General features: G+C 27.2%; 1 protein-coding gene across 2 annotated transcripts in view; it reads right to left on the bottom strand.

Annotated features, from left to right (window-relative positions):
* LOC129910120 (eye-specific diacylglycerol kinase) overlaps positions 1-25,391 on the bottom strand; it is a 253,315-nt gene that overhangs the window by 87,212 nt on the left and 140,712 nt on the right. For both annotated transcript variants that reach the window (XM_055987386.1, XM_055987388.1), the window contains exon 2: positions 7,679-8,235. In XM_055987386.1, the coding sequence (XP_055843361.1) occupies positions 7,679-7,768 (90 nt within the window). In that variant the 5' untranslated portion in view covers positions 7,769-8,235. The remainder of the gene's footprint in view (positions 1-7,678; positions 8,236-25,391) is intronic.

The following is a 25,391-nucleotide window of genomic DNA, read 5'->3' on the forward strand; positions in this document are numbered from 1 at the left end:
CTAAATTTTTCAAAAACTGTATAATGAAACAACTTGAGTCAAAAAAGAATAAATTATTTGCTTTAAAAAAAGTTATAACACAGGATTTTACGTGCTTTTTTTAATTTTTAATAATTTTTGTTAAAAAAATTTCTTTCCAAATAACTTTTTAGTCATTTGGTACCTATTTGATGGGAAAAATGTTTAGACCAAAATGGAAGGAAGGACTTTCCCATTGTCGTGATGTTGGTGTTTCATTAAACTAGTATTTTTTTTGGAAACGATGCCAATACTTCTCTAAAAGAGAGCAAGTAAAAACAATCTGCAGGTCTCATATTGGGCGCCACTTTTTTTAACTTAACTTTAAGATAGGGAGAGTTTTAACCTTCCTGAGGTAAGCTTAATGCTGAGTAGTTACAAAATAGGTTGCAAATTTTAAAGAATTAGGTATTATTAAATTATTTTGAGTACTTTCCTTGCTGAACTTACAGATTAATTATATCAAATCTTCGTACCGCCTTTATAATTCAATATAGTGCCTTTTTTTAAATAATTGTATGCCAATATATTTTGAGGAAATTCCTCATTATCAGGGTCTATCCTTTTGCTGAAATGTTCAATAACAAAAACATTTATATGTTCATAAAAAAATTATCAAATTGATTCAGAACTGGAGGAAGCAAACCAATTAACTAAAACATTAACAAAAAAACTTTGTTTTACTCCTGAATGGTATTTTGAAGCATTTCAAAATGACACATGTCAGTATTGTTCACGGAAGGAAGTATGTAAATAATAGCATTCATAATAATGTTTACCCATTAAATAACCATTATGTTTTACGAAAAAAAAAAAACGAACAATGAAAACCCTTTAGCATATCTCCCATGTCCATAACATAATGTTTAAGCTCAATTAAATTAAAATATATATATTTTTCATATCCAGAACATACATTTACATTATTTTAAGTAAAACACACAACTCCCTTTTAGTCCTTATAGAAAAAAAGTTACCTACTCTTAAATAAAACATAACACAAAAAACCAATAATCTGCTTTTGAAAAATGTTGAATTAAGTTTAATAACCTAAAAAGGCAGGCATACACATTATAGAAGACTCCTTCCTTATGCAAATGTTTTCATGAGAGTTATCAAACTTGATAAAATTCTTTGTTTTCATAAAACATACAAACACACACATATTTAGACGCACGAATAAAATAGTCACGAAGAGGACTCAAATTCAAGTAAACAAAATATAAAGTATACATAAATATGTTAGTGACAAAATAAAACATAAGAATAAAAGCTATAGGGAACAGAAGTTGGAAAAGAAAACAGGAAGAGAATAAAGAGAACGGATATGAGGTATTAATTTAATAATTTCTCTCACAAAAAAGGGTGTTTTTTTTTTAATGCACAAGCTTTTAACAAGCAAATTTAGGAAGCTTAAAAAAGACAACAGCTGTCAAAAACAGTATTATTTAAAGCAATTACCGGTGCACATTGGTTTTGAAATACTGGAAATTTCAGTAAAAAAGGTGTTCAACAGTGAAAGTATGTTTTTTTTAGCGTGATTTTAGAGAAAAGAGTTCTTTGAAAAGATCATATAAATACCGTTATTTTTTTTTGAAAGTGGTAAATGTTTGAATTCGTTTAAAGAAGATAAAAAAACAAAAATGAAAATGTATCAATTTAAAAAAAAATTAAAAAGAACCCTTAAAAAGAAACACCCTTTATACTCTTAACACCCATTCTGCAACAGCAGCAGTGAACAAACACGTTGAACTCAAAAAAAGAGAAAAACCAAACAGGACATTGCAGCGTTAAGGCTACTTAATATTTGCATATATGAGTTTAATGTGGTGTGGTTTGTGCAGGCACCGCATGAGTCATGCTTACGACCATTACTGATAAAAGAATCAACAGACGTATACATCGTACATACATTTTGACTTAACGAACGTGCAGTGAGTGAGTATTTATGTATAAAAAGAACGTCTGACTGATTGATGGTCAGATAAAATCATATTATTGTACAGTGTGCAGTAAGTGGAAATTTTTATATGAAAACAAAATAAAAGTCCACATATCCTTGTGGTTTTAATGTACAATTTTTTTTTGAAATTTTCTCAGAATTATTTTGTGATGTTGTTTTTTATTTTATTTCCACTCTAATTGTTAACAAATTTGATATAATATGTACTTGTGCACAGCACAGAAAGTGATTTTTTTAATTGATTCTTTGTGCACAAGTTATTAATTTAAATTAATGTGGAAATTATTTTTTTTATTTTCTTTTTTTTTTTTTCAACAATATTTGTGTGATTGTGGAATTACTGGAATTGCTTAAAAAAATAAAGGAAATCGGATATTCGTTGAAATAAAAAATTCTTTATTATTTTTATCTGTCTGTTAAACTGTGGCATATAACTCGATTAAATTAAACCAATTCGTTGGATTCGACCAATTTATACCAGTTGGTAGATTTAAAATACGACAGTTTTAAATGAAATCGTTAACAAATTAACCGATTTTATGCCTATCATATTTTTAAATGACCTTAATGACCATTAGACCAGTTTATACCAATACAAAATATCACAAAAAAGCGTACAGAAATGAAGAATGCTCGATTTATACCCAAGGAGGAGTTATTTTCATAACTCAGATAAAATCATTAAAGAAGTTGATGATAATTGAGTGTTGACCTACTTTATACCAGTCAGCCAGAGCAGCGCATCAAATTAAAAAAAAAGACAAAATGTACTTATCTGAGGTAAGAACACAAAACAGGACTACAAGGAGAGTCACATATTTACAAAATATTAATTATTTGAGAATTATACCAGTTTATACCAATACAAAATATAAATATATCACATAGCATGTGTGGATTCATTAGAAAATATGTGTTCGATAATACTGCATATGTTATCTGCTTAGTGTATTTTTGTTAATACCAATCAGCAGCTCAAAGGAAATAATGTTGTTGTTGATATAGAATATGAAGTTTTTGGCTAACATTTGCAAGAAAAACAATATGACAAATTATCTCATCACAAGGGAAATGAGTTACATTATATGTATAAGTGTTAGCCAAGATTATACCAATCAGAAAAATATGAATTGCTCTGTTTAAATATTTTTGAAGAAAAGATACATTTCAAGTGGGTATGTAAGAAATTTTCTAAATTTAATGCATTGTCAAAAGCAGTAACATATTTTTATACCAACTACATCATCAATAATGTTTTTTAAGATCCATTTAAATATTCCAAACTTCAGTTAATTTTCACAATTGTTTTGTAGTTAATAATTTGAAAAATAAATCCAATAAACCAATTCACATCAGGCATTATACCAGTTTATACCAATAAAAAGATTTCAAATAATCATATCAAGCGGGATAGATTTTTTTTTCAAATAAAAGCAACTAAATATCCAAATCCGTAATTCTACAGAAGTGTTAGACCAGATTATACCATTCACAAAAATATGAATTATTTAGTTAATCTATATAAATTGGCCATATAATTATGTTAAACTTTTACTTTATGCTTCGAAAACAAAAATCTGTGATATTTATCTTTTATACCATTTACATTTTTAATATTATTTGTCAATATAGGAAAAAGCTTGACAGGAAAATATTTATCTATAACCTTAAATTTTCTCCTGATAAATGATTTTGAAAACAAGTCCCAATTAGCTGTGTTTGATCAATTTATACCAATTAGGCCAAGCATAAGTAAACATAAAAATAAATAGTGTGGTTTGCTTCTATTTTTGAAACGAAAGTTATTTGTTTCCTTATTTATACAAGCCAAACAAATAGTTTATAGGTATTGTTTGTTGATAAAATAAAAAAATAAATCAAGTTGGAAAATAAACAAATTGACAACTATAACAACTATAGTCCTGATAAATAACAAATACAAAAAATCAACATTCACAAAATTACCCATGAATGAAAATAAATACAAATAAAATAACAAATTTGTATTTAGGCTTTGACAATAACTAAAAATCAACCTAAAAGCCCTTAAAAAAAATCAATAGTTAAGTATTTTTTGTAGTTAAGTTAAGTACCTTTAATCATGTTAAAACAATTTTTGTACTTGAACATAATGAATACAACAATAGGTATAAAAATATTTGTATAGTTTCCTGCTTAGGATATGAAAAGTTACTTATTTTATGTAACGATATTACAACATTCATTCTGAGAATTGAAGAATTACTCAGAAGAAAGGACAACAAAAAGAAGGATATAGAAAAAGTCATCTCATTAAATAAATATCGAACACGGAAATGCTATAAAATAACGATAGTTGTAAAACAAAATACAATTGTAAGGTAGAAAGATACAGTAGAATCTCTTTAATCGGTGTAGCATTTTCAATGAAACCCAAATTTATTCGAACTAATCTTGTTTTGGTTTGTTTTGAAAATTTTAGAAAAAAAAATTTATTTAGGTACCTTTAAACATTTGTTTTAAAGAGAATGGACACATTTGTATGGAAAGTGGAAATTCTGCGCCCAAGAATATAAAAGTTTATAGCTTTTGCTTTAAAACGCATAAAAATTGCCTAAAAAGTTCTTATCCAACCCTGTCTTTTTTAAGATTTGAATTTTGAAATATTAAAAATTAAAAAAAAATCATTCACACTAAAAAGTTTAAGAAGCATTTTAAGAATTAAATAAAAAACTGAGTTAATGTATTTTGTATTTAATAGAACTTTTAAAATTTTAAGATTCCTGAAAAAGAGCGTTCGAAGCTTCAACTTGAAATTAGTTTGAATACTCACATCAAGTCCGCTTAGGATTAAAATTATCAAATCACGAAATTATAGTTTATGTAAATAAAGTTTAAAAATAGAATCCCACTGCATAATTCAAAAAAATTCGGTTCCAAACAAAATTTCATCATTATTAATGATATAGTCTATAGATAGACAACTTATATTGGTCTTAAGCATCCGTGCCATAATAAATTGCATAATAAATTGTATAATTTGACAAATAGGAAGTGTCTTACTTGTTCAATAGTTAAAGGCTATGTGACAGTATATCGAAATTGAATATGGTATCTTCTAAAGACAAGTTCTGAATATAGTTTTAATATACAGCGGCTTTGCAAACTGCATTACTAACTAAACTGAAAGTTAAAAAAATTTATAAAAGCTACAAAATCTTTACCGAAAAAATAGCTTTATATGGTTGAAGTGTTTGAAACTCACTTTATATTTACATATATATAACGCGGATAATCCGAAAAACCCTAATAATGTCATGTCTTAACAATCGCGAAAACCTTAAAATTCATACTCAATATTGCATTTTTATGCTAATATATTTTCTTAAATTTTTTTTTAACTTAAACTAACGAACTAGTTCAGTAGCATGATTTTAACTATAATGATCAGTGAAACTCTAATAAATTGATAGCCTCAAACTTGCACAAAAGCTATTTTATTTACAAATTTGCAACACCTTACGACGACGATGGCTCGCATCTTCAGCACATGAGCAGGAAAACATGTCTAAAATTTCATTTCTAAAATGATAGTAAACAAATATACGAGACATTGAATATACACATTATTTAGGACGAAAAACAGTATTGAAAGAAAAAAACGATAGAAAACTTTAAAGACTAAGGTTTTTAGAAATTTCACTTAATACGCCATAATGAAGATGAATTTATTTTCAAATAAAAAAAGATAAAAGGAGAATGGGTATTTTTTTATTGGTGTAACGTTTGTTGACCTACATTTATTGTTGAAAAAATCTTGATGCGACTACCTATATTATAATTACTGCATTTTTGTTATCTCATGATAGGTCAGAGCAACAATGGTCTCATTTCTGGTGCATTTTATAAGAAAAAGAATCGAATATATTTTTTTTAAAAAAGGTTATGGAGTTCAAATTTTGTTTACCATTATTTTGTTTTATTATTGCATTTTATGAATATTACCAAAAACAGTTATTTTTAAGAATAGCATATTCAAAAAAAAATATTACTTTTTTACCTCATAAAATTTACTCAGCAGGTCGAAATGGCCCATTCTCCTTTGAAACAAAAAAAAAAAAAATTATGAGCTCCTTCATCTAAGTTGAGCAGCATGAATTTTCAAAGATTCACACCTATTTAAGCATTAGAATGTTACTATCTAAACCACACAAGCACAAGGAAAAGGATATTAGATAAAACAAGCCCAACTAACCACGTGAATGAGCTGGTGAAGTTTTCCAAAAACGCTTGCGATCATCTGGGAATCCAATTCATTTGTGTTGACTTAAGAAAATATAAAACGAGTACTGAAAAAATATATCGAATTCGATAAAAGCGTTTCAAATCAACTAATCTAATTATGGGACAAGTCATCACGGACAATTCAACACAGGGGACATTTAATGAGAAAAACTATTGAAAAAAAAATTAAAACTGCAACCAATAACCATGTGATAGTGATGACTCTTCTCATCATGAGTTGTCTTATGATAGGCTTTATATGTTAGACTGATTCTCATAAAAAGTTCTATATTCTTATCGAACTGTCTATAGATACACTGGTTTACAAGGGTTTTGTTGCCGAGACAAAAATATACTTTTCTGAATATTTTTGATGCGCTGAACTGCGAATCCGAAGTCAGAAAAAACTAATTGAAATATTACAGTTAGAAAATAAAAAAAAAAAAACGTTTTTTTTTAGTTCTTCGGACCTTATTATTTTGTATAAGGAAAATTGTTAGAGCATATTTAGTAACGGTTTTTATAAGAACTGTTATTCATCTTTCGATACCTGTTTAAATCTTTTCAATATCGTTAGTATTGCCCGAGATATCTTAAAATGAAGTAAGTGGGTTTGGCTTCATATATTATAAAGGAGATAATGACGTTATAAAATTTATAAAATATGCCAAACAACTGAGGATATCTCGGGCAGTAAAAGAGATATCGGAAAGATTTAAACAGATTTAAAAAGTTCTTATAAAAACCGTTACTAAAGATGCTCAAACAATTTTGCTTTTATAAAAGAATAAGGTCCGAAGTACTGCATTTTCTAAAGGTAATATTTCAAAAACGGGAGCTGGTTAATTTTTTTGATCTCGGATTCGTGTTAAGCACACCGAAATCCTTCAGAAAAGTATATTTTTGTCTCGGCAGCAAAAAAAAGTTTAATTTTGTTAACCAGTGTAATGAATTTGATATAGGAACTTAACGTTTTCGTTTTATTTAACCGTGTTCATGTCAATTAAAGAAAAATTATATATAAAAGTTTGTTTCGTTTTATTTTAAAACATTTTAGAGTAGAAAGTAAAAGGTTTATTTATAAAAACAATCCAAAATGGATTTTTTTAAATCTAAAAAAAACTAGATGAAGTTTTATTATTTTTTTTTTTGTTAGAAAAAATAGTGCATCTGTCTAAAGAGACTCTACTGTAAACAAAAATATCAACTAAACTTATTCGAAGTTAGGAAAAAAACAACAACATCAATAAAAGAACAAAAACAAACTACATCCCTGAGTAGATGATCAGGGATGTTTCTATTTTTTTTGTTTTGTGCTTATAAAAAATGCAAGACGAAAAAAATTGTTTGAGAAAAAAACAACAAAAAGAAAAAAATTAGAGAGAGAGAGAGATAGAAAACAAGGAAAGAAAACTTTTTATATATTTTTCAGACCTGTTTGGGTACTTCAAGACTATTTTGTGTTTTCATTTCGGCCCCAGTTGGTGTACGTGACCTTGTAAAGGTGGTACGCAAACGGTGCATTCTTCCAGCTAAATGTGGCTAGTCCACCACCATTTGTTATTATTGCTTCTGCCGTTGTTTTTAATTTTATTATTTATTTTCTTCGTTTTTAAATGTTGTTGTTTTTTATATATATATTTTTTTTTTTATAAATCTTGATCCTTATTTTTCTTCTTGAGTACGGAAGCAGCAGCAGCAGCAGTGGCGGCGGCGGCGGCGGGTTTTAGTATATTTAATTGATTTGCTACTTCATTGGATGCCCTCCCCACCCTCAAATGAAGGTGGTGAAGGCTACATGCAACCCCATCGTCTCCATCTTGTTTTCCAATCCATTTTTCAAGTTTCCACTTGCAACAGAAAACGACGACAACAACGACAACGATTCCAATTAAAACAGTTTCAAGTTGTTCTTCTTTTATGTTAAGCCAGTTGTTATAGTTGATTTTGTAAATGTAACAATACTTAGTCAAGTATCCTTGTTGTTGCTTCTGAAGGAAATAAAGAAAGAAGAAAAAAACAACACAATGTAAGCGAGACCTTAGAACGTTGGAAACAACATTGTTTTGTATAGTCTTTCAAAAAGATTATTTAAATTATTGAAATAAAATGCCAAAAGGATCAACCAAACAAAAAAAAAAAAAAAGGATATTTTAGATGAATTTAATAAGCTCAATTGAAAAAGGGACGAATGTGCTTCAATGCGCTCTTGACCGAATTAATTACTATTTCTCTTTAATATTCATTAAAAACTGCGGTACTTAAAAAATAGACCTACTACTAAAATTTAGAAAAGTGTTCTAAATCCATCGAATCGAAGTGTTTTTGTCTGGTTTTGCTTTTTAAAGTGGGGTCTGGTGTCCTGAAAATCCTCTTTATACTTTACCTCCTTTGTCCTTTTTGTACAGATACAACATTTTTTTTATGTTTTGTTTTTATGTAAATGAGGATAACATTTACATTTTGGCTTGTGCACATTTTCCTGTCAAATCCAGTTAAAGTGCTTTCAGAGAGTATTTGCCAAGAGAATGCCCTTACCCAGTATGTGTGTGTAAGTACAAAAATTTTAGTATTATCACATGGTGGGTGGCTAAAGGATGCACTCAAAACGTATTTACATGAATCAGGACTATAGGAGGATATTCATTTATTTATTTGTTTATTTATTTATATACTCGTATATAGGAATTCGTGTTTTATTTATTTGCCAGTGCAAAGTTACAAAGTTGGGAAATATTTTTCACATATAAACAGTTTTTTTTTTTTTTTTTTGTTCTATATTTGAAAGATAAAGTTTCGATAAGGATATGTTTTATGGAGAGGATAATTAAATAAAATCTACAAAGAGATATAAAGATAAGTTTTTGCATCAAAAATTACAGATTGAAATACATAATATCATTGCGAACTAGATTCCCTAAATAAAGTGAGTACTTTGATACAAGCTCATATACAAGATATAAACCCAAGAGATAATCGTAAGTGTAGAGGATGTCTGCCTTTGCCAGGATTACTTAATAGTAAATTTTGTATAACATTTTTGTATTTTTTAAGAATTTCTTTTTTTTGAAAAAAATGTCCAATTTGTCAATTAAGAAAGTCTGTGAAAACATTTTGAGTTTTAAAAGTTTCAATATAACAGTTTTTCTTTGTTTTAGTTTTCAACAGAAAAATAAAACCAAGCAGAAGTCAGTGGAAAGCTCTTCTTCCTTAAGATGATATAGAAAACTGTAGTTTTATTCTGAAAAAAAAAATATTCATATTTTTTTCGTCATTTGTAAGTCTTTTCCTTTAAGAAATTGTGCATTTTTTGTTTTTTATTTTGTTTTTTTTTTTTTTTTTTTAATTACCCAACCTTGTTTATATGGGAAGCTCAAAACTTTTCCTTACTTCAATTACTCTGCCCAACACACAAAAATTTTCCAGACCGTTGTTTATGATTTCTTACTAAATTTAGGGTCCTGATTCCAAAAATAACATCAGTTTTTTTCGTGCAGCTCTAGTTTTTAAATTATTTATATATGAAAAGGCATAGCAATTCATACAAGTTTTTTTTTGTTAATTTTTTTTTTTTTTTTGTATTTTATTTTACTTACTGAACGGAAATACATTACATTCGAAACAAATTTTTCCAAAAAAAAAACTTTAAAAACGCTTGTAATAATAAAAGCTAAAAAAAAAATAGTGTAAAACTACCCCAAAAATGTGAAAAATTAAAATATCTAAAAAATATGGAGCTCCTAGAAAGCAACCAGTGTGCTCTTTAGGCTTAGTGAACCAAAAAGCATTAGGTTCGATAAAAAAATTTCTGGAAATTGTTAACAAACAGTTCAAATAAGTACAAAATTACCCCCAAAATATGGAAAACTAAAATATTTCAAAAATTAGAGCTCCTACAAAAATATTAATGTGATTTTTAGGGTTACTGATCCCAAATACATTGAGTTTAATACAATTTTTTCTAGAAAAATTTTTAAAAGTAAGAAAAACTTAAAAATTAATATGAACATTTCCCCAAATATGAAAAATTAAATATTTCAAAAACTAGAACTGCTAGAAGGAAACCAATATTATTTTTGAGCTTACCCAGATCTATAAAATTTGATATAAATCTTTCTGGAAAATTTTTAAAAAGTTGAAAATTGTTGGCCAGTATTATTGGAAGTTGTTGTTCTCTTTAGATACAATTTAGACCAGGTTACAGATTTTCGATTCACCATTAAAAATGGATTTTGTTAAATCTTTATCAATCCAATGTCTGCTACAAAAGTAAATCCACGCAAAATGTCGATATATCGTCCCGTTGTAAGTACATTTTTTTAAAAGATTTATTTTTCTGTTAAACATTGCTCTAAAACTTACAGAAAGAATAAATACAAAAGTTTAAGTGTAAAAACAACTCAATGAATATGTCATAAACATAATTTGATTTCCCTTTGTTCAATTCATATTTTTAACTTTGAGAAAAATGTATATTTATTTTAAGAACTGAACAAAATTTTCTGTGTAGGTAGATACGTGGTTCAGGCAGAAACGGGACGATATAGTTTTTGACTTTATAATTTCGGTCGACTTTAAATCTAGCAGCTCGAATTTTAACGATTTAATTCCGTAATTTTTAAAATCATAATCGACAAAATGATAATCGACAGTTTGAGAATTTTCAAAAATATTTGAAGTCATGCCTAATTCAATATATATTAAGCAGTTTATGGGTACCTAAATATTTTTTTTTTTGTATATTCTTAGTCCTGTCAGTCTATGCGACTTAGTGGTTACCTTTTACTTCGGTGGCCTAGGTTCGTATCCCTAAATTAGAATTGTTTTGTTTTTCTCTGAGTTAATTCTGCATTGGTCCTTACGAAACCCTTTTTATAATTTCTACTTAAACAAAAGCATTAAATTTTTTTTTTGTCATAATGTATTGATTTTATTTACTTTTTTTTTGTGTTTTTAACTTTCAATAAAATTCATTTGTTGTTTGCATTTCAAATATTTGTGAATATTTCATGTTTTTCAGGGTTGGGTAATTAGGTCTGCTTCTGATATATTTTCCAATTCTGTTAAAATTTATATTGTTTGGATTTAAAATGCTTTTCATTGTTTGTATAGAATTTAAAATTAACTATATAATTAAGTTGTAATAATTAGGTAATATTGACGTAGGCTTTTGATTTATCTTTTTTTCTACATGCACCATATTTCATTTTCATTATAATATTGAAATTGTTTTTATTTAATTTAATGGCTTCAAAAACACCAAACCATTAATTTATTTTAATCAATTAATTTAAGTTTTTTTTTTATCAATTTTTTGAGTGATTTTTAATTAATATTATATGAATGTCTTTTTTTCTCAATTGTTAAATTGTTTTATTTCTTTAAATATAGAAAAATTTGCGCTTAAGAGTTTTAATATTGAATTTGTTCATTCGAGAGCTAAAAAACTGAAACCTCCTTCAAAATCCCAAGTGTTTGGTACTATGTGATTTCCGCATCCTTTGACTCGCAACAAAGAACCTTTCTTTTTTAGTCATATTAGTGTCGGTATATTAAGTAGCCTAATACACTTTGACATTCTCATATGAAAATGTTAAATTTGGCAAGAAATTCTTTTTACCTTTTTTTTTTAAATTACTATTCACTCGAAATATTATTTTCTTTCTATTTATCGTAAAGAGACTTCAAAACCTCACTCCTAAATGTAAAATATTCATAATTTAAAAAATAAAATTGAAACAAATTTTCAATACTTGAATGGATGATTTGGTAGGTATACAAAAAAAAAAAAAAAAAAAAAAACATCCAATAGAAAGATATTTGACAATCGTACACAAAATTAAATCAACCATTTACTCTGCCATCCAAATCAATCATATTTACACTCTTCAATGCTTTCATTCCGAATGAATTACCAATTGCTCATAATTCCTAGCACAAAACTTTTATCCATTTATTTATTTAATTTTTTTTTCTATTTTATCCTTTTTTGCTTCAGCAAATCCATTTGATCCGTTTATAATGTATGACACTAAGCTCTCTTCTTCTACCCAAAAAATCTTCCTTAAGATGTTAAACAATTCAAAGTTATTTCCTTATAGCTATTTACAAAAAATTATATATATATCTTCCTTCTTTCCTTTTCCAGAAATTATGGCAGATGCCACAAAAGGAATTATAATTATTTAATCTCTACTACTTTAAGCACTCGAAAGAAGCTCCGTGACCAGATGTTTAATTTTCTTGGTCGTTTTTTATTTTTTGAGGGAGACGAAAAACCCTTCGGTTAAATTCGAGAAAACGAAAAAAAAAAAAAAATAGGAGTAAACACCTATTTAATGATAAATGAGTGTATCCAACCCATCATCAGACCAGAACCCACTTATAACAACTCTGACCCTCATTTGCATAGCTATCAGAATGAATTATTAAAGTTTTTTTAAAAGTCAAAGAAAAAGAAATATACTCGTAGGTATACGATGACGAGTACTTATTATAAATATTTTGCAGGATGCTGGTTTGTAAAAGGCGATTTACATAGTTAATTAGTAGGCTATTTCTAGAGAACCAGAACTTGTAAGCTAACAGCTTTGTTTAACTTGTATTTTTAAGAAAAATAAAATCATTCATCTTAGTCGTATTGTTATGCTTTAAAAAGTTAAAGTTTAAACAGTTTTATGAGATTTTTAAAATATATATAAAATTTTTCCGAAGTTTTTAGCAACTTTTTTTTTGGAACGTTTGGAACTTATTTTTTTGTATAACAAAGGTTCTTTAGTATTTTATTCATTTTTATTTATTCCCTTCTCGAGGAGATTTTAAGTTAAAATTTTGCTCAAACCTATGTAGCAATCGAATATTTACTAATTTTCAACCAATTTGAAACTTATTAGCAACTGATTTGAGACTTATTTGCCATTTGTTTTCCTTTAGTTTGAAGACAATATACATATTGTCAATTAGAGGTTGTCAATTAGAATATAAAACAAAGGTTAGAATAGAATAGTGACTAACAACCGAGTTTAAACTAATTTGCAACCGTTTTGAAACTATTTTGCAATTTGTTTCTTTTTTTTTTTTCAGAAAAATTGACTTCTGAATTTTCAAGAATGGTTTTGTTTAAGAAGAAAACTCCTTCTATTTTTTTCACGAATCCAGAACTTTCCTTTAAAGAACCCTTAGAGAACCTTAGAAAGCAAGTAAAAAGGAAAAAAAAATCTATTTGTTGAAATTTAATTCTCAGTTAGTGTGTTTGTGTGTGGTGTTTTTTTGCTTTAGCATACCACTTGGCATAGAAGTAAGACCATCAAACCATAAGGCATGGTAATGACATAATCGGCCACAGGAATTGCAGAAATCGTTTTAGCCTTTGTGGCTCTTTTGTGTTATAACCAAAAAGACGTTTGTACAAGTCAAAGTGAACCAAGTGGAAACAAGTTGTTTTTTAGGCAAAAGAAAGATTTACTGTACATATAATTTTTACTTGAACCTACCTTGGCAAGAGAATTCGTTTGTTTTATGACTTCCTTTCTATAAAATGTTAGCAAGTGTTTTCTTTTACTAAAGGAATGTTTTTCAATGCAGTTGAGTAGGGACGTGTGAAAAATTGTTGTTTTTTTTTTTTAATCTTTTTGCATGTGAATTGCATTTATAAAGTTTTGTTTTTTGTTAAGGCTTTTTGTTTTTATTAACATGAGGGACATTCTTATTGAGCCTTTTGTTAAAAACTACAAAGTGCACATACAAAAAACACTCTAAAAGTTGATGAAAAATAAATTAGTCTACAAAATTAATGGATGGGTGTTTTTGAAGCCATTTTATTAAAATACAAAAAAAAAACAAACAAAAAATCAATATGATAATGAAAATTGATTATATTTTAAAAACAAAAAGGTAAATCAAAAACCTACGTCAATATTACCTACCTAATTAACAACACTTAATTATTAAGTTCATTTTAAATTTGTAAACAAACAATGAAAAACCATCATAAATCCAAACAATATAGATTTTAACTACATACAACGTCACTAGTTTTTAACACAATTGGAAAATATATCATAAGCAGACCTAATTACCCAACTCAAATAACATAAATAATGTAAAATATGAAAGTGCATAAAACAATTGAATTTTATGAAAAATAAAAAAAAAACATTAATAAAATGTATAAAAAAAAAATTCAGCTCAACACAACAAGAAAAAATATTAAATCTGTGGGTGAACACTTTATTTCAATTTCTCTATTTTTTAATTAATCAAAATAATAATTTTATGGAGTCTCTAAATTTGTGAACATGTATGTATGTTACCCAGTAACTTCTAAACTTCTGAATAAGGTATATTTAGAATGCTCCAATCCATTGGGAAGTCGCAGAAAATATAATGGTCTTGAAACCTGGCAAACCATCACACGAAAAGAAATCATACAGACCCATTTCACTTCTTCCTGTAGTGTCGAAGGTTTTTGAGACCTGACCTGACGGACTCTTTACAATTATTAGAGAACATTTAGAGAACAGAATTTTCCGCGTAAGAAACCGAAACCATTATTCAGACTTTAGGGAAATAGTTTTTGGGGTACCACAAGGTAGTGTTCTAGGTCCCATTTTGTACTTTTCATTTACAATTGATACACCTCAAACTGACACAAGACACAATTGTCAAGAGTTGAATTCAGTCAAACTGATTTTGAATTCCAGAAAATTAATTTGAATTTATAATTTTTTTCATTATCCATTTTTTAGTAAGCGATTACACCGATTTCATTGAAATTTTCAAAAAAAAAAAAACACAAATTTTTTTTTTTTTGTAGAATCATTTCTTTCAAAGCGATAAGGAAGCCAATGATTTTCAATACTTTCCCAAAGTTTATAAAAATGAAGTAACTAATTAAGAATCACTTCAATGTCCGATTCTAATCAAAAATATTTTGATTTATTAAATGTCGGGTTCGGATTATTTTTAAATTTATTTTCAGAAAAGCACTATAGTCACATTTCAATTGGTAAAATGAATAAGTTTTCATAATCAAACCACAATAATACTCATTGATCAATAAATTTGAGTGCCACCTGACAAAAAAAAAAAAATATAAACACTAATGGACAAACATTCAGCAGAAATATGTTACGCCCACAACCACATTCATAAATCACTTCATTAAATATGCATTACGCAAAATTAATTTTAAATCGAGCATAAAAATAAAACTATCAAAGTTTATTATTTTATTTATTTGGAAAAATTGAATAATTGTTTCCATATAATTTACAACTACATACACAGAGAAAAATAGACCACATAAAATAGAACAAAAACAATAAGATTTCTCTATGGTTTTCATCCAAGAAGGAAACCTTATTAAAACAATCGGGTTTTCCTTATTGTTTTAAAATCTGCAAAAAAATAAAAAAAACGATGACCAGGCTGGGAATCAAACTGGAGACTTCAAATCATTAGTCGCCCACCTTACCACCTGAACCAACCTGCCATGAAATTATTGATCGCGATTTTTGTTCTAGTGCTAAGTTGCAAAAAAAATCAACTTTTCAGTCAAATTTTAATACGATTTTCTCTATAAAAATAATAAGAAATCTCCTTAAAAAAACCTTATTAGTCGTTGATTTTAATAAGATTTCCTTATGAAATGTATGGACGGTAAAACAATATGGCAATCTGTTAGTTTTTAGCGGGTCATATTTTTCTCTGTGTATACATTAATAGCCTATAGCAACTATTTATATCTGTATATTTGAAATCAGATATATTCAAATTGAATATTGAGAGTATGAAATTGCTATCATGCATGCACTTGCCAGATAAATCAATCTTAATGTGGGAGGAGTGTTGTGAAACTTTAAGTTTCTGATGAACAATAATTACAGAGTAAATGTATCAAGATTGAAATTGCATGCAAAGTTACAAATAAAATCCATTAGTCGCCACCCTTTTATTTTGAACTCGATAAAAATAAAAAAAAAAGGATCAAAACTTTAATTTATATTCTGTGTCAGACAACTTTATATTCTTTCTCATTTAATTGGTGTTTTAACATTTTCTTTTGATTAAATGAATTGGCAAATGTGATTGTGAATTGATATTGTTGAGCATTAAAAATGTTATTCACCCTCACCTTAAACCAGATTATAATTTTCCTTAACAAAAAAAAAACAAAAAAAAAAAACTCAATTAAATTGTGTTCATTAATTTTCCAACAAAAATATCTCTACAACACTGAATAAACAATTCCAATTTCTCACATATTTGTATCTCTCTCTCTCTCTTAATCGATTTTTCATTTTATTATATTTTAAAACTCATATCCCAGCCAACAACGGAAGTTCTCCATTAGATGGGGAATACAATAATTGCATATTAATGTCTTTTATTCCCCATATGGGAAACAGGAACTCTCCATTGGCAATAAAAATGAAAACATTGCATGTGGCATATGGACTGGACATGATAACAATGCAATGAATTTATATTTTTTTTTTCTTTTATTGAAATCATTGAAATGGAAAATAAAATTATGAAGATCACATTCAGGATATCAGAGGATACCCAAAGGGGACTTTATTATTATTTATTAAAATTCTATTGCTTAAGAAAACTACCCATTAGGTTATAGAAAAAAAAAAATTAAAATTCAATTTGTAGATTCGATCAAGTCCTTTTCAGATGTGTTATCTGTATTTTTTTATTATCCTTTTTTTTATTCAATATTGATATTTGATGTTTCTTCAAGTTTAATTGTTAAAGTTGAAAGAACCCAAAAAATCTAGATGGATTTTAAGGAAAAAAAAAATTATTTAAAATATTAATTATTTTGATAGAATAAAAGAATAATTTGAATTTGTTCATTTTATTTAATGTCAACATTAATTTAAAAAGAAATGTAAAAAAGTATTTAAAATTATTTTGAAAATTACGAAAACACCTTTCTAAAAGATTTCACCTCCAAATAAAATATACCATTAAGATTTATTGTATAACAAAGAATTTTTGGAAATATTTTTTTTGAAAATTGCAAGAGCTGTTTTTCTAAAAACAAAAAATAATTCGTTGTATAAAAGTTATCAAAACAAAAAATTTAAATGGATATGCCATTTTGAAGAAATTTAAGAAATTCAAAGTTTCAAGAAAATTCATTAATACTTTTTGAAAAATTGAATTTTTTTCAAATCCAAAATTAATATTTAAAAAAAAATGTTTTTAGTTGTTTAAACCAGTTTACTGAAATACTTTCGTAAGTATACAAATTTTGTTTGAAACTGGTTAATTTGTTTGGCAGGTAACGTTTATAACGATTCAAAAAATATTTGAAAAATGAATACTCTCCTCTTATATTAAAAATTGTTTTACAATATTGGAGCCTTTTGTTTATATATTTTTTAAAATAATATTAATATTTTTTTTAAATTTTAAAACATTTCTTTTTTAAATAAATAGTAAATTATTTTAAAAAGAAATGTTACAAAATTAAAAAGAAAAGATTTTATTTAAAATGGTTTTGAAAATCTTAGTTAACTTAGCCCCAAACAATATACTCAATAACGAATAAAAAAATATTAAAAATTCGTTCGAGCATTTTTAAAACTAAAATAATTTTATTTTATATAAATGACATGTTTGATTGTTGTCTCGTTTTTTAAGAATCGGTTAGGTTTAGAAACCTAGATCACAAACAAAAATTGAGATGTAAAATGCCAAGTTTAAAAATTTTGTAGGTAAATTCATTTATCAAAAACAAATAAATGACAACTTTCAATCTCTTGGACAGTCTATAAAATGAAACACCAAATAATTTTAAAAAATAAGAGAAATTTGAAATTGACATTTTAATGTATAGTTATTTAAATCGACACAATTTTAAAATTGCAAAAGGGTTATAGTTAAAATTAATTTTGGCAAAGTTGAATAACATGTTCTCATTTATTAATTTCTATATTATATTAAAATTAGTATTTTTGTTCTTTCTTTTTTTCCCAAAAGCATTTGTTTCATGTAAAGAAAAATATAGAAAAATAAACAAGAAATATTATTAATATAAGAAAAAATATTAATTTATTTTAAGTTTCTCAAGATAAAATCACCTTTAATACTTGACTTTTTACATAACTTAGACTAAAACAAAAAGCATACAAAATCTTCAAATTTCTCCTCTAACCCAACCAAAAAAAAAAAAAACTTTCCAATAACTTCAGCAAAATATCTTCATATACTATTTTACACCGATGGCTTTTATAAGTCTACATCTTGAATGCGGGTGCCTAAATAATTCACTTTGTGTACAAAACTTTTCTTATATCATTAATGAACAATGTGTACAATTAAGTTTAAAATTCTTACCAAACTTTTGAGAGAGAGAGATTCTGAGGCAAAGAAAGTGTCTACACATTTTTTTTTTTTTTGTATGTGTGGTGACTATGAGGATATAAGCAAATTTTGATATATAAAACTCAGAAGAATATTTTTTGAGATATGGTAAAGTTTTATACAAAATTTCAGCATAGCATGACTTTTAACCTTGTAACTAAGTCTATTTTGAATGTGAGGGTGTGAGTATGTGTGTTTTTTGTGCGTGTATGTAAGAGAAATATAGAAGAACTTCTGGACTATCTTAACTTTATTTTTTTGATTAAAATATTTCTTCTTATTTTTGTTTTTTGAATGAAAAACAAATTCGGTCTTGAAATTTAAGATGTTCATTTTAGTTTGTTTATAACTTCGTTCGAAAATAAATAGATTTTGAAGAAAAAAAAATTCAATATTGACTTAGAAAATTTTTTTTTTAAGAAGCTTTATAATATTTTTTTTTTTTCAGTGTATAAAACTTAGTTTTAGATGTCTTGCAAGCAGGCAAATCCTGTTTGGAAAGTTTGAAATAAAATATTCTGAATGAAAGCCACCCACCTACAATGTCGCACGTTCTTTAAAAATGCAAAAAAATAAAGGATATTTTCTGGTCGTTGAAGCTAAGTAATACACCACACACACACGCACACAAGTATAAAAATTTTGTCCTTTGTGATGATTTTTCTGAATGAAAACTCTGCAGATGATGGAAAAATTCTAGATATACTCGCATATGTAATGTAGATATTCTGTGTATAGTTTGTAAAAGTTGCATGCGTATTTTATGCATTTGTTTGCATATTTTATATTTATCCGAATGTATTTTTTGACGTGTGTATTTGTGTATAAAAAAATGGACATGAGGGTAAAAGTTTTTTTACCTGATGGTTTCAAGGAATAACAATGAGAGCCAATTGTTATAATGTATTTGTGTGTGTATGTGTGTGTATTTGTGAATTTATATAGAATCTTATTATTACCCTCAACTATGGAATTCTTTTTCGCATGGACCAAACACATCTCTTTTTTTTTATTTTATAAACCTACACACGTCTTTTGTTGCTGTTTGGCTTTTATCTAGTACTTTTGCATGCATCAAGTATTTTTGCATTTGACTTGTAGTTTTAAGCTTCTTTTGTAAAGAAGCTTAAAGTTTTTCATTTTTTTTTTATTTGAATGAGATGTACGAGTGGGTAGATGATAAGAACTATTGGAATTTATTTGCTATTTAAATTTAAAATTGTACTTTAGGAATTGCAACTATTTCTATGTTAAGCTTAAGAACAATGACTTATAAATTTACAATAAAAGATTATATTTAAAAAAAATAAGAAAACTTTTTGAATGCATATGAACACAAAATACACTAAAAGTGCTTAGAATTGAAACGTTGCATTATTTTTAACATTTACGTAAATTTGTTGTGAAAAAGTTAATTTAAGATTGAGTGAATTTAAATCCCTTTTTTGTTGTAAATTTTTTAGTCAGGTTGTTATTGAGGTGGTTAACAATTTTTTTTTTAAGTTTTCACCGCCCACTAAGCGTATTTAAGGAAGTCAAATGTAACAAAAACATATATTTTAAAAATAGTACGTTTAGCACAAAAATAACGAAACAGCACATATCATCATATGACAACTCATCATGGACAGCCCATCATGTCTGTTTGCATCCTAGCCAACAACCAGTACAAACTATTTTTTTTTTTTTTTTTTTTTTTTAAAGTACGCATACACCCGAGTGTACAAAAAAAAATAAACTAAAGGGTAAATGAAATTAAATAAAAAAAATTTAAAATCAAAGTAACAACCATTTTTTTTTCAGCATTTAAAAATCATGATGATCCTCAGAAAACTATAACATGAAAAAAAAAATATAATGCTTGATCCTATGTACTTGATTGATTTCATAGAAAAAGTTGCTTCAAATGTTAAGACTTTCATAAAACTCATAAAATAATAATTTTTATTTAGTTTCGACCAAAATTTTAATAAAAAATGTAAAAATAAATAAAATTTATTCATAATAGTCTATTGAATAGACCCTTTTGGATGGAACAAATTCGTTCAAGAGTTTTTATTGCTGATTATGATTCCTTGGCATACAAGAATACTCCAGCCAAAAGTGCTACTAAATCCATTGGTGCATTTCTGAGAAAACGGCAACACTGGTCGGTTTTCAGTTTTTTTGATTTAACTCGAAAACCAAGCCTGACTTTGAAATGGTTCAAAGACACTTTTCATAGCAAATTAAATTTTCTGTCAAGTTAAGATGGTTAAAAAATTTTAAAAATTATTTTTGACTAAAATTCTAACCTAAAATCAAAGAAAAAAAAGTTAAAAAATTGACAATTTTATTTTTTTTACTAAATCAAGGGGCATTTTGTGTATGTAGCCGGGACGTCCAAACTTTGTACTAATGAAATAAAGTAGAGGTAAAATCCTTTGATAATATGCAATTTTTAATTTTTTTTGTCAAGAAACAACTTAAATGTACCTATTCAAAAATTAGCACTTTTTCTAAATTTTTGACTTTTTTAGTTAAAAGCAAGTTTTTAAAACTCGATAAAATCGTATTAATTGGTAACTTTAAGACTTTTAAAGTAAACATACTTCGAGGGATTGATTTAATATAAACTAAATATGACAAACAAAAAAAATTATTTGCATCCTTATGGCCTTTAGTGCAATTTTGTGTATGTGCATTTTTATAAATTCGGGTCGAATGGATGGACGGAGAGCCATTAGCTTTGGTCTATTGCATAGAAGAACATTAAATACCAACTCTTTTACTGTTTTCAATGGCCTGAAAAACAATTCTTGTAAAATCCGCGACCAACGAAAAGTTTCTCTTGAAAAACGAAAAAAATACTCTTATGAGTTTGAAACAAAATAGCTCAGGCAAATTATTAAATCAAATTGCACTTTTCGCGGGACAAATTTTTTTCATGGAACGTGTTTAGGTGAATGTCCTTAAATCATAAAAGTGAATTTTTTGGGATGATAAGATATCGGGAACAGCCGCCATCTTGGAAAAGAGGTCGGTGCCGTTTTTATTTTATAACTCCATTTTTACTCATTTAAACCAAAAATGTCCGAGGATAGACTTATTATCAATTAAATTATCTAAAAAATGATATACAAATGAATTCCGTGAGTTAGTTAAATTCAATTTTATAGTCGGTCAAAGTCCGGGTTCTTCTCGCAAGGTTAAGACAATATGACATTTTTTCAAATATCTGAAGAACTTTTTATTTGTTTGGGATTTTCTTAAAGAATGAATTATAGCACTTTTAATTTATCTATAAAATGAGCCCTTTATCGTAACTGTAACCAACATAATGTATAAGCCATCTAACGTCGAAGTTCACATTCTACTAGTCAAAAGTGAGAAAATAACAAGTTTTCTTCTATTAGACCGAGCAAATTTTTGAAGTGGAGGTATAACTAAAATATAAGTTAACAGTTTTTTAACTATATTCGTCTAAATATTGAATTCAAAGTTTGAAATCTTTAATGTTAACCTTTATATAGTTTTCGAGGTTTTCAATGAAGTGAATTTTCCAATTATTGTGAATAAGCTAAAGTGACACTATTTAAAATTCTAAATATAAGAACTGATGCCCTGTCATTTTTTCTAAACATGAACACCTCAATCTCAGCATTACGATAAGTATAACTCAAGATATGAGGTGTGTAAGCCGTTATGTTTTCGAGACTATTGTGTTTAATTTTTGATTGTTTATTTGAACTATTGAAATCCCAAATATGTTCAGTTAAAAAATCGTATAACATGACTTCGACGTTTGGTTGCTTCTACAATGTGATGGTTACAAAAACAATAAAGGGTTCATTTCATAGATAATTAAAAGTGCTATAATTCATTCTTTAAGAAAATCCCAAACAAATAAAAAGTTCTTCAGATATTTGAAAAAATGTCATATTGTCTTAACCTTGCGAGAAGAACCCTGACTTTGACCGACTATAAAATTGAATTTAACTAACTCACGGAATTCATTTGTATATCATTTTTTAGATAATTTAATTGATAATAAGTCTATCCTCGGACATTTTTGGTTTAAATGAGTAAAAATGGAGTTATAAAATAAAAACGGCACCGACCTCTTTTCCAAGATGGCGGCTGTTCCCGATATCTTATCATCCCAAAAAATTCACTTTTATGATTTAAGGACATTCACCTAAACACGTTCCATGAAAAAAATTTGTCCCGCGAAAAGTGCAATTTGATTTAATAATTTGCCTGAGCTATTTTGTTTCAAACTCATAAGAGTATTTTTTTCGTTTTTCAAGAGAAACTTTTCGTTGGTCGCGGATTTTACAAGAATTGTTTTTCAGGCCATTGAAAACAGTAAAAGAGTTGGTATTTAATGTTCTTCTATGCAATAGACCAAAGCTAATGGCTCTCCGTCCATCCATTCGACCCGAATTTATAAAAATGCACATACACAAAATTGCACTAAAGGCCATAAGGATGCAAATAATTTTTTTTGTTTGTCATATTTAGTTTATATTAAATCAATCCCTCGAAGTATGTTTACTTTAAAAGTCTTAAAGTTACCAATTAATACGATTTTATCGAGTTTTAAAAACTTGCTTTTAACTAAAAAAGTCAAAAATTTAGAAAAAGTGCTAATTTTTGAATAGGTACATTTAAGTTGTTTCTTGACAAAAAAAATTAAAAATTGCATATTATCAAAGGATTTTACCTCTACTTTATTTCATTAGTACAAAGTTTGGACGTCCCGGCTACATACACAAAATGCCCCTTGATTTAGTAAAAAAAAATAAAATTGTCAATTTTTTAACTTTTTTTTCTTTGATTTTAGGTTAGAATTTTAGTCAAAAATAATTTTTAAAATTTTTTAACCATCTTAACTTGACAGAAAATTTAATTTGCTATGAAAAGTGTCTTTGAACCATTTCAAAGTCAGGCTTGGTTTTCGAGTTAAATCAAAAAAACTGAAAACCGACCAGTGTTGCCGTTTTCTCAGAAATGCACCAACGTATTTAGTAGCACTTTTGGCTGGAGTATTCTTGTATGCCAAGGAATCATAATCGCCAATAAAAAGTCTTGAACGAATTTGTTCTATTTTTGCTCTGGAGCTCGGGTCTATTAAATAGACTAAAAACAACAAAAAACATTTTCTTCAACGAAGCTCATTAATTTCTTGTAAGAAAAAGAATTTTCGTTAGTAAAAAAATTTTTTATTTTTAATTTTAAAACCAAACAAAATTTGTACAAATCTTTGAAGCAAAATCAACGGAAGTTTTGATAAATAAATCTTGACATTTTCGAATAAAAATTAGATTCTATAGAACTAGAATGGTATTATGTTACTTTTAGATTTACATTTAGTCGAAATCAAATCAAATTGATGGAAAACAAAATTTCATTTAAACAAACATTTTTTCGCAGCATTTTGACAAATCAAAAACATAAATTTTCTCTAAGAGAGGAGGCTTCTCTTTATTTAGAATTTTCAGTAGAATCAAAAGTTCCACAGAACTAACAAGAAAAACACAAAACAACATCTCATTATCATTCGGATAATTCCGGATAAAATAGAATCAGGTTTATATCTCATTAAAAACACGGATTTCTATTCAATTTTACATCATTCCTTACACCAAAAAACTTTCCTTTGAATATTGCTCACTTTTTCTAATTAAAATACTGTATAAACTTTTTCTGTGTTAAGCTTTAGATGACACATAGAATCTTACCCAAGTGGGTTAAGCAATTTGAATAAGTAATATGAAGAGTACCATATAACTGCCTTCAAACTGGGTTGGTCATTGGTAATTTCATGTGAATTAGCCCCTCGAGATAATGTGTGATGGTCTTTTCATGTGAATATGTGGACATTAGACCAATGGGAATAGAATTTATTTTAAGGATTTGCATTCGTTGGTTTCAGGTAAATTAAAATTCTAAATAGAATGAAAATTAAATTAAAAGATTTATTTTATTATTTAACAACACATTAGTGTTAAGCTCAATTAGAAATGAGTGTTTTTGAATGTACCTATATTTTAAAACCAGGTGTTTTTAATCTAAGATTTATTTTGCACTTAAATTTTTCCTTGAAGTACGAAAGAAGACTGTTTTTTTTTATAGAAAATATGGATCAAGAATTTAACAGAAATTGCGTCTGTTGATGATTTAGGTTTATGCAACCTAAGTTTAGAACTTTTGTTGTTAAATCACTAATTATTTTTTAATGATTTTTTCCATTTTGTATTGTCTGATCAATATTTTCACATCGATATTAATTTTCCCCCAAAAATTATAACCTCATTACCTTATGACTTGCAAGTTTTTGAAAATTTAATTTTTCACTTTGAATCATCGATGATTAGTCGGCAAACAAGTGCCCCATTAACCACACATATAATTTCCCAACAAGCTCAACACATCCCACATCTGGATGCTTTCAACTTCAATAAAATTATTCAAATGATGTACAAAATTAGAGCCCTTAACATTACAATTCAATTACTAATATGTTTAGCTCTTGTGCGTTTAGCATTTCAGGTGAGTTTCTATACTCGCACACACTCGCCCTTTATATTGACTTTTGATTTATTAGCTCTTTAATTTAATTGAAAGTTTGATTGTTCTCTAAAATAGAATTGCTTCAAAATGAAACTCCTAACGGCAACATCAACGGATTCGAAATTCTATCGAAATCGTGTAAAATTGAATACAAACAATACAGTAGATGTGTTTACACAAGTTCTACAAGAGATCCCTATGCCATTGTGGC

Source organism: Episyrphus balteatus, chromosome 2 (assembly GCF_945859705.1).
Source record: "Episyrphus balteatus chromosome 2, idEpiBalt1.1, whole genome shotgun sequence".
Taxonomy (NCBI): domain Eukaryota; kingdom Metazoa; phylum Arthropoda; class Insecta; order Diptera; family Syrphidae; genus Episyrphus; species Episyrphus balteatus.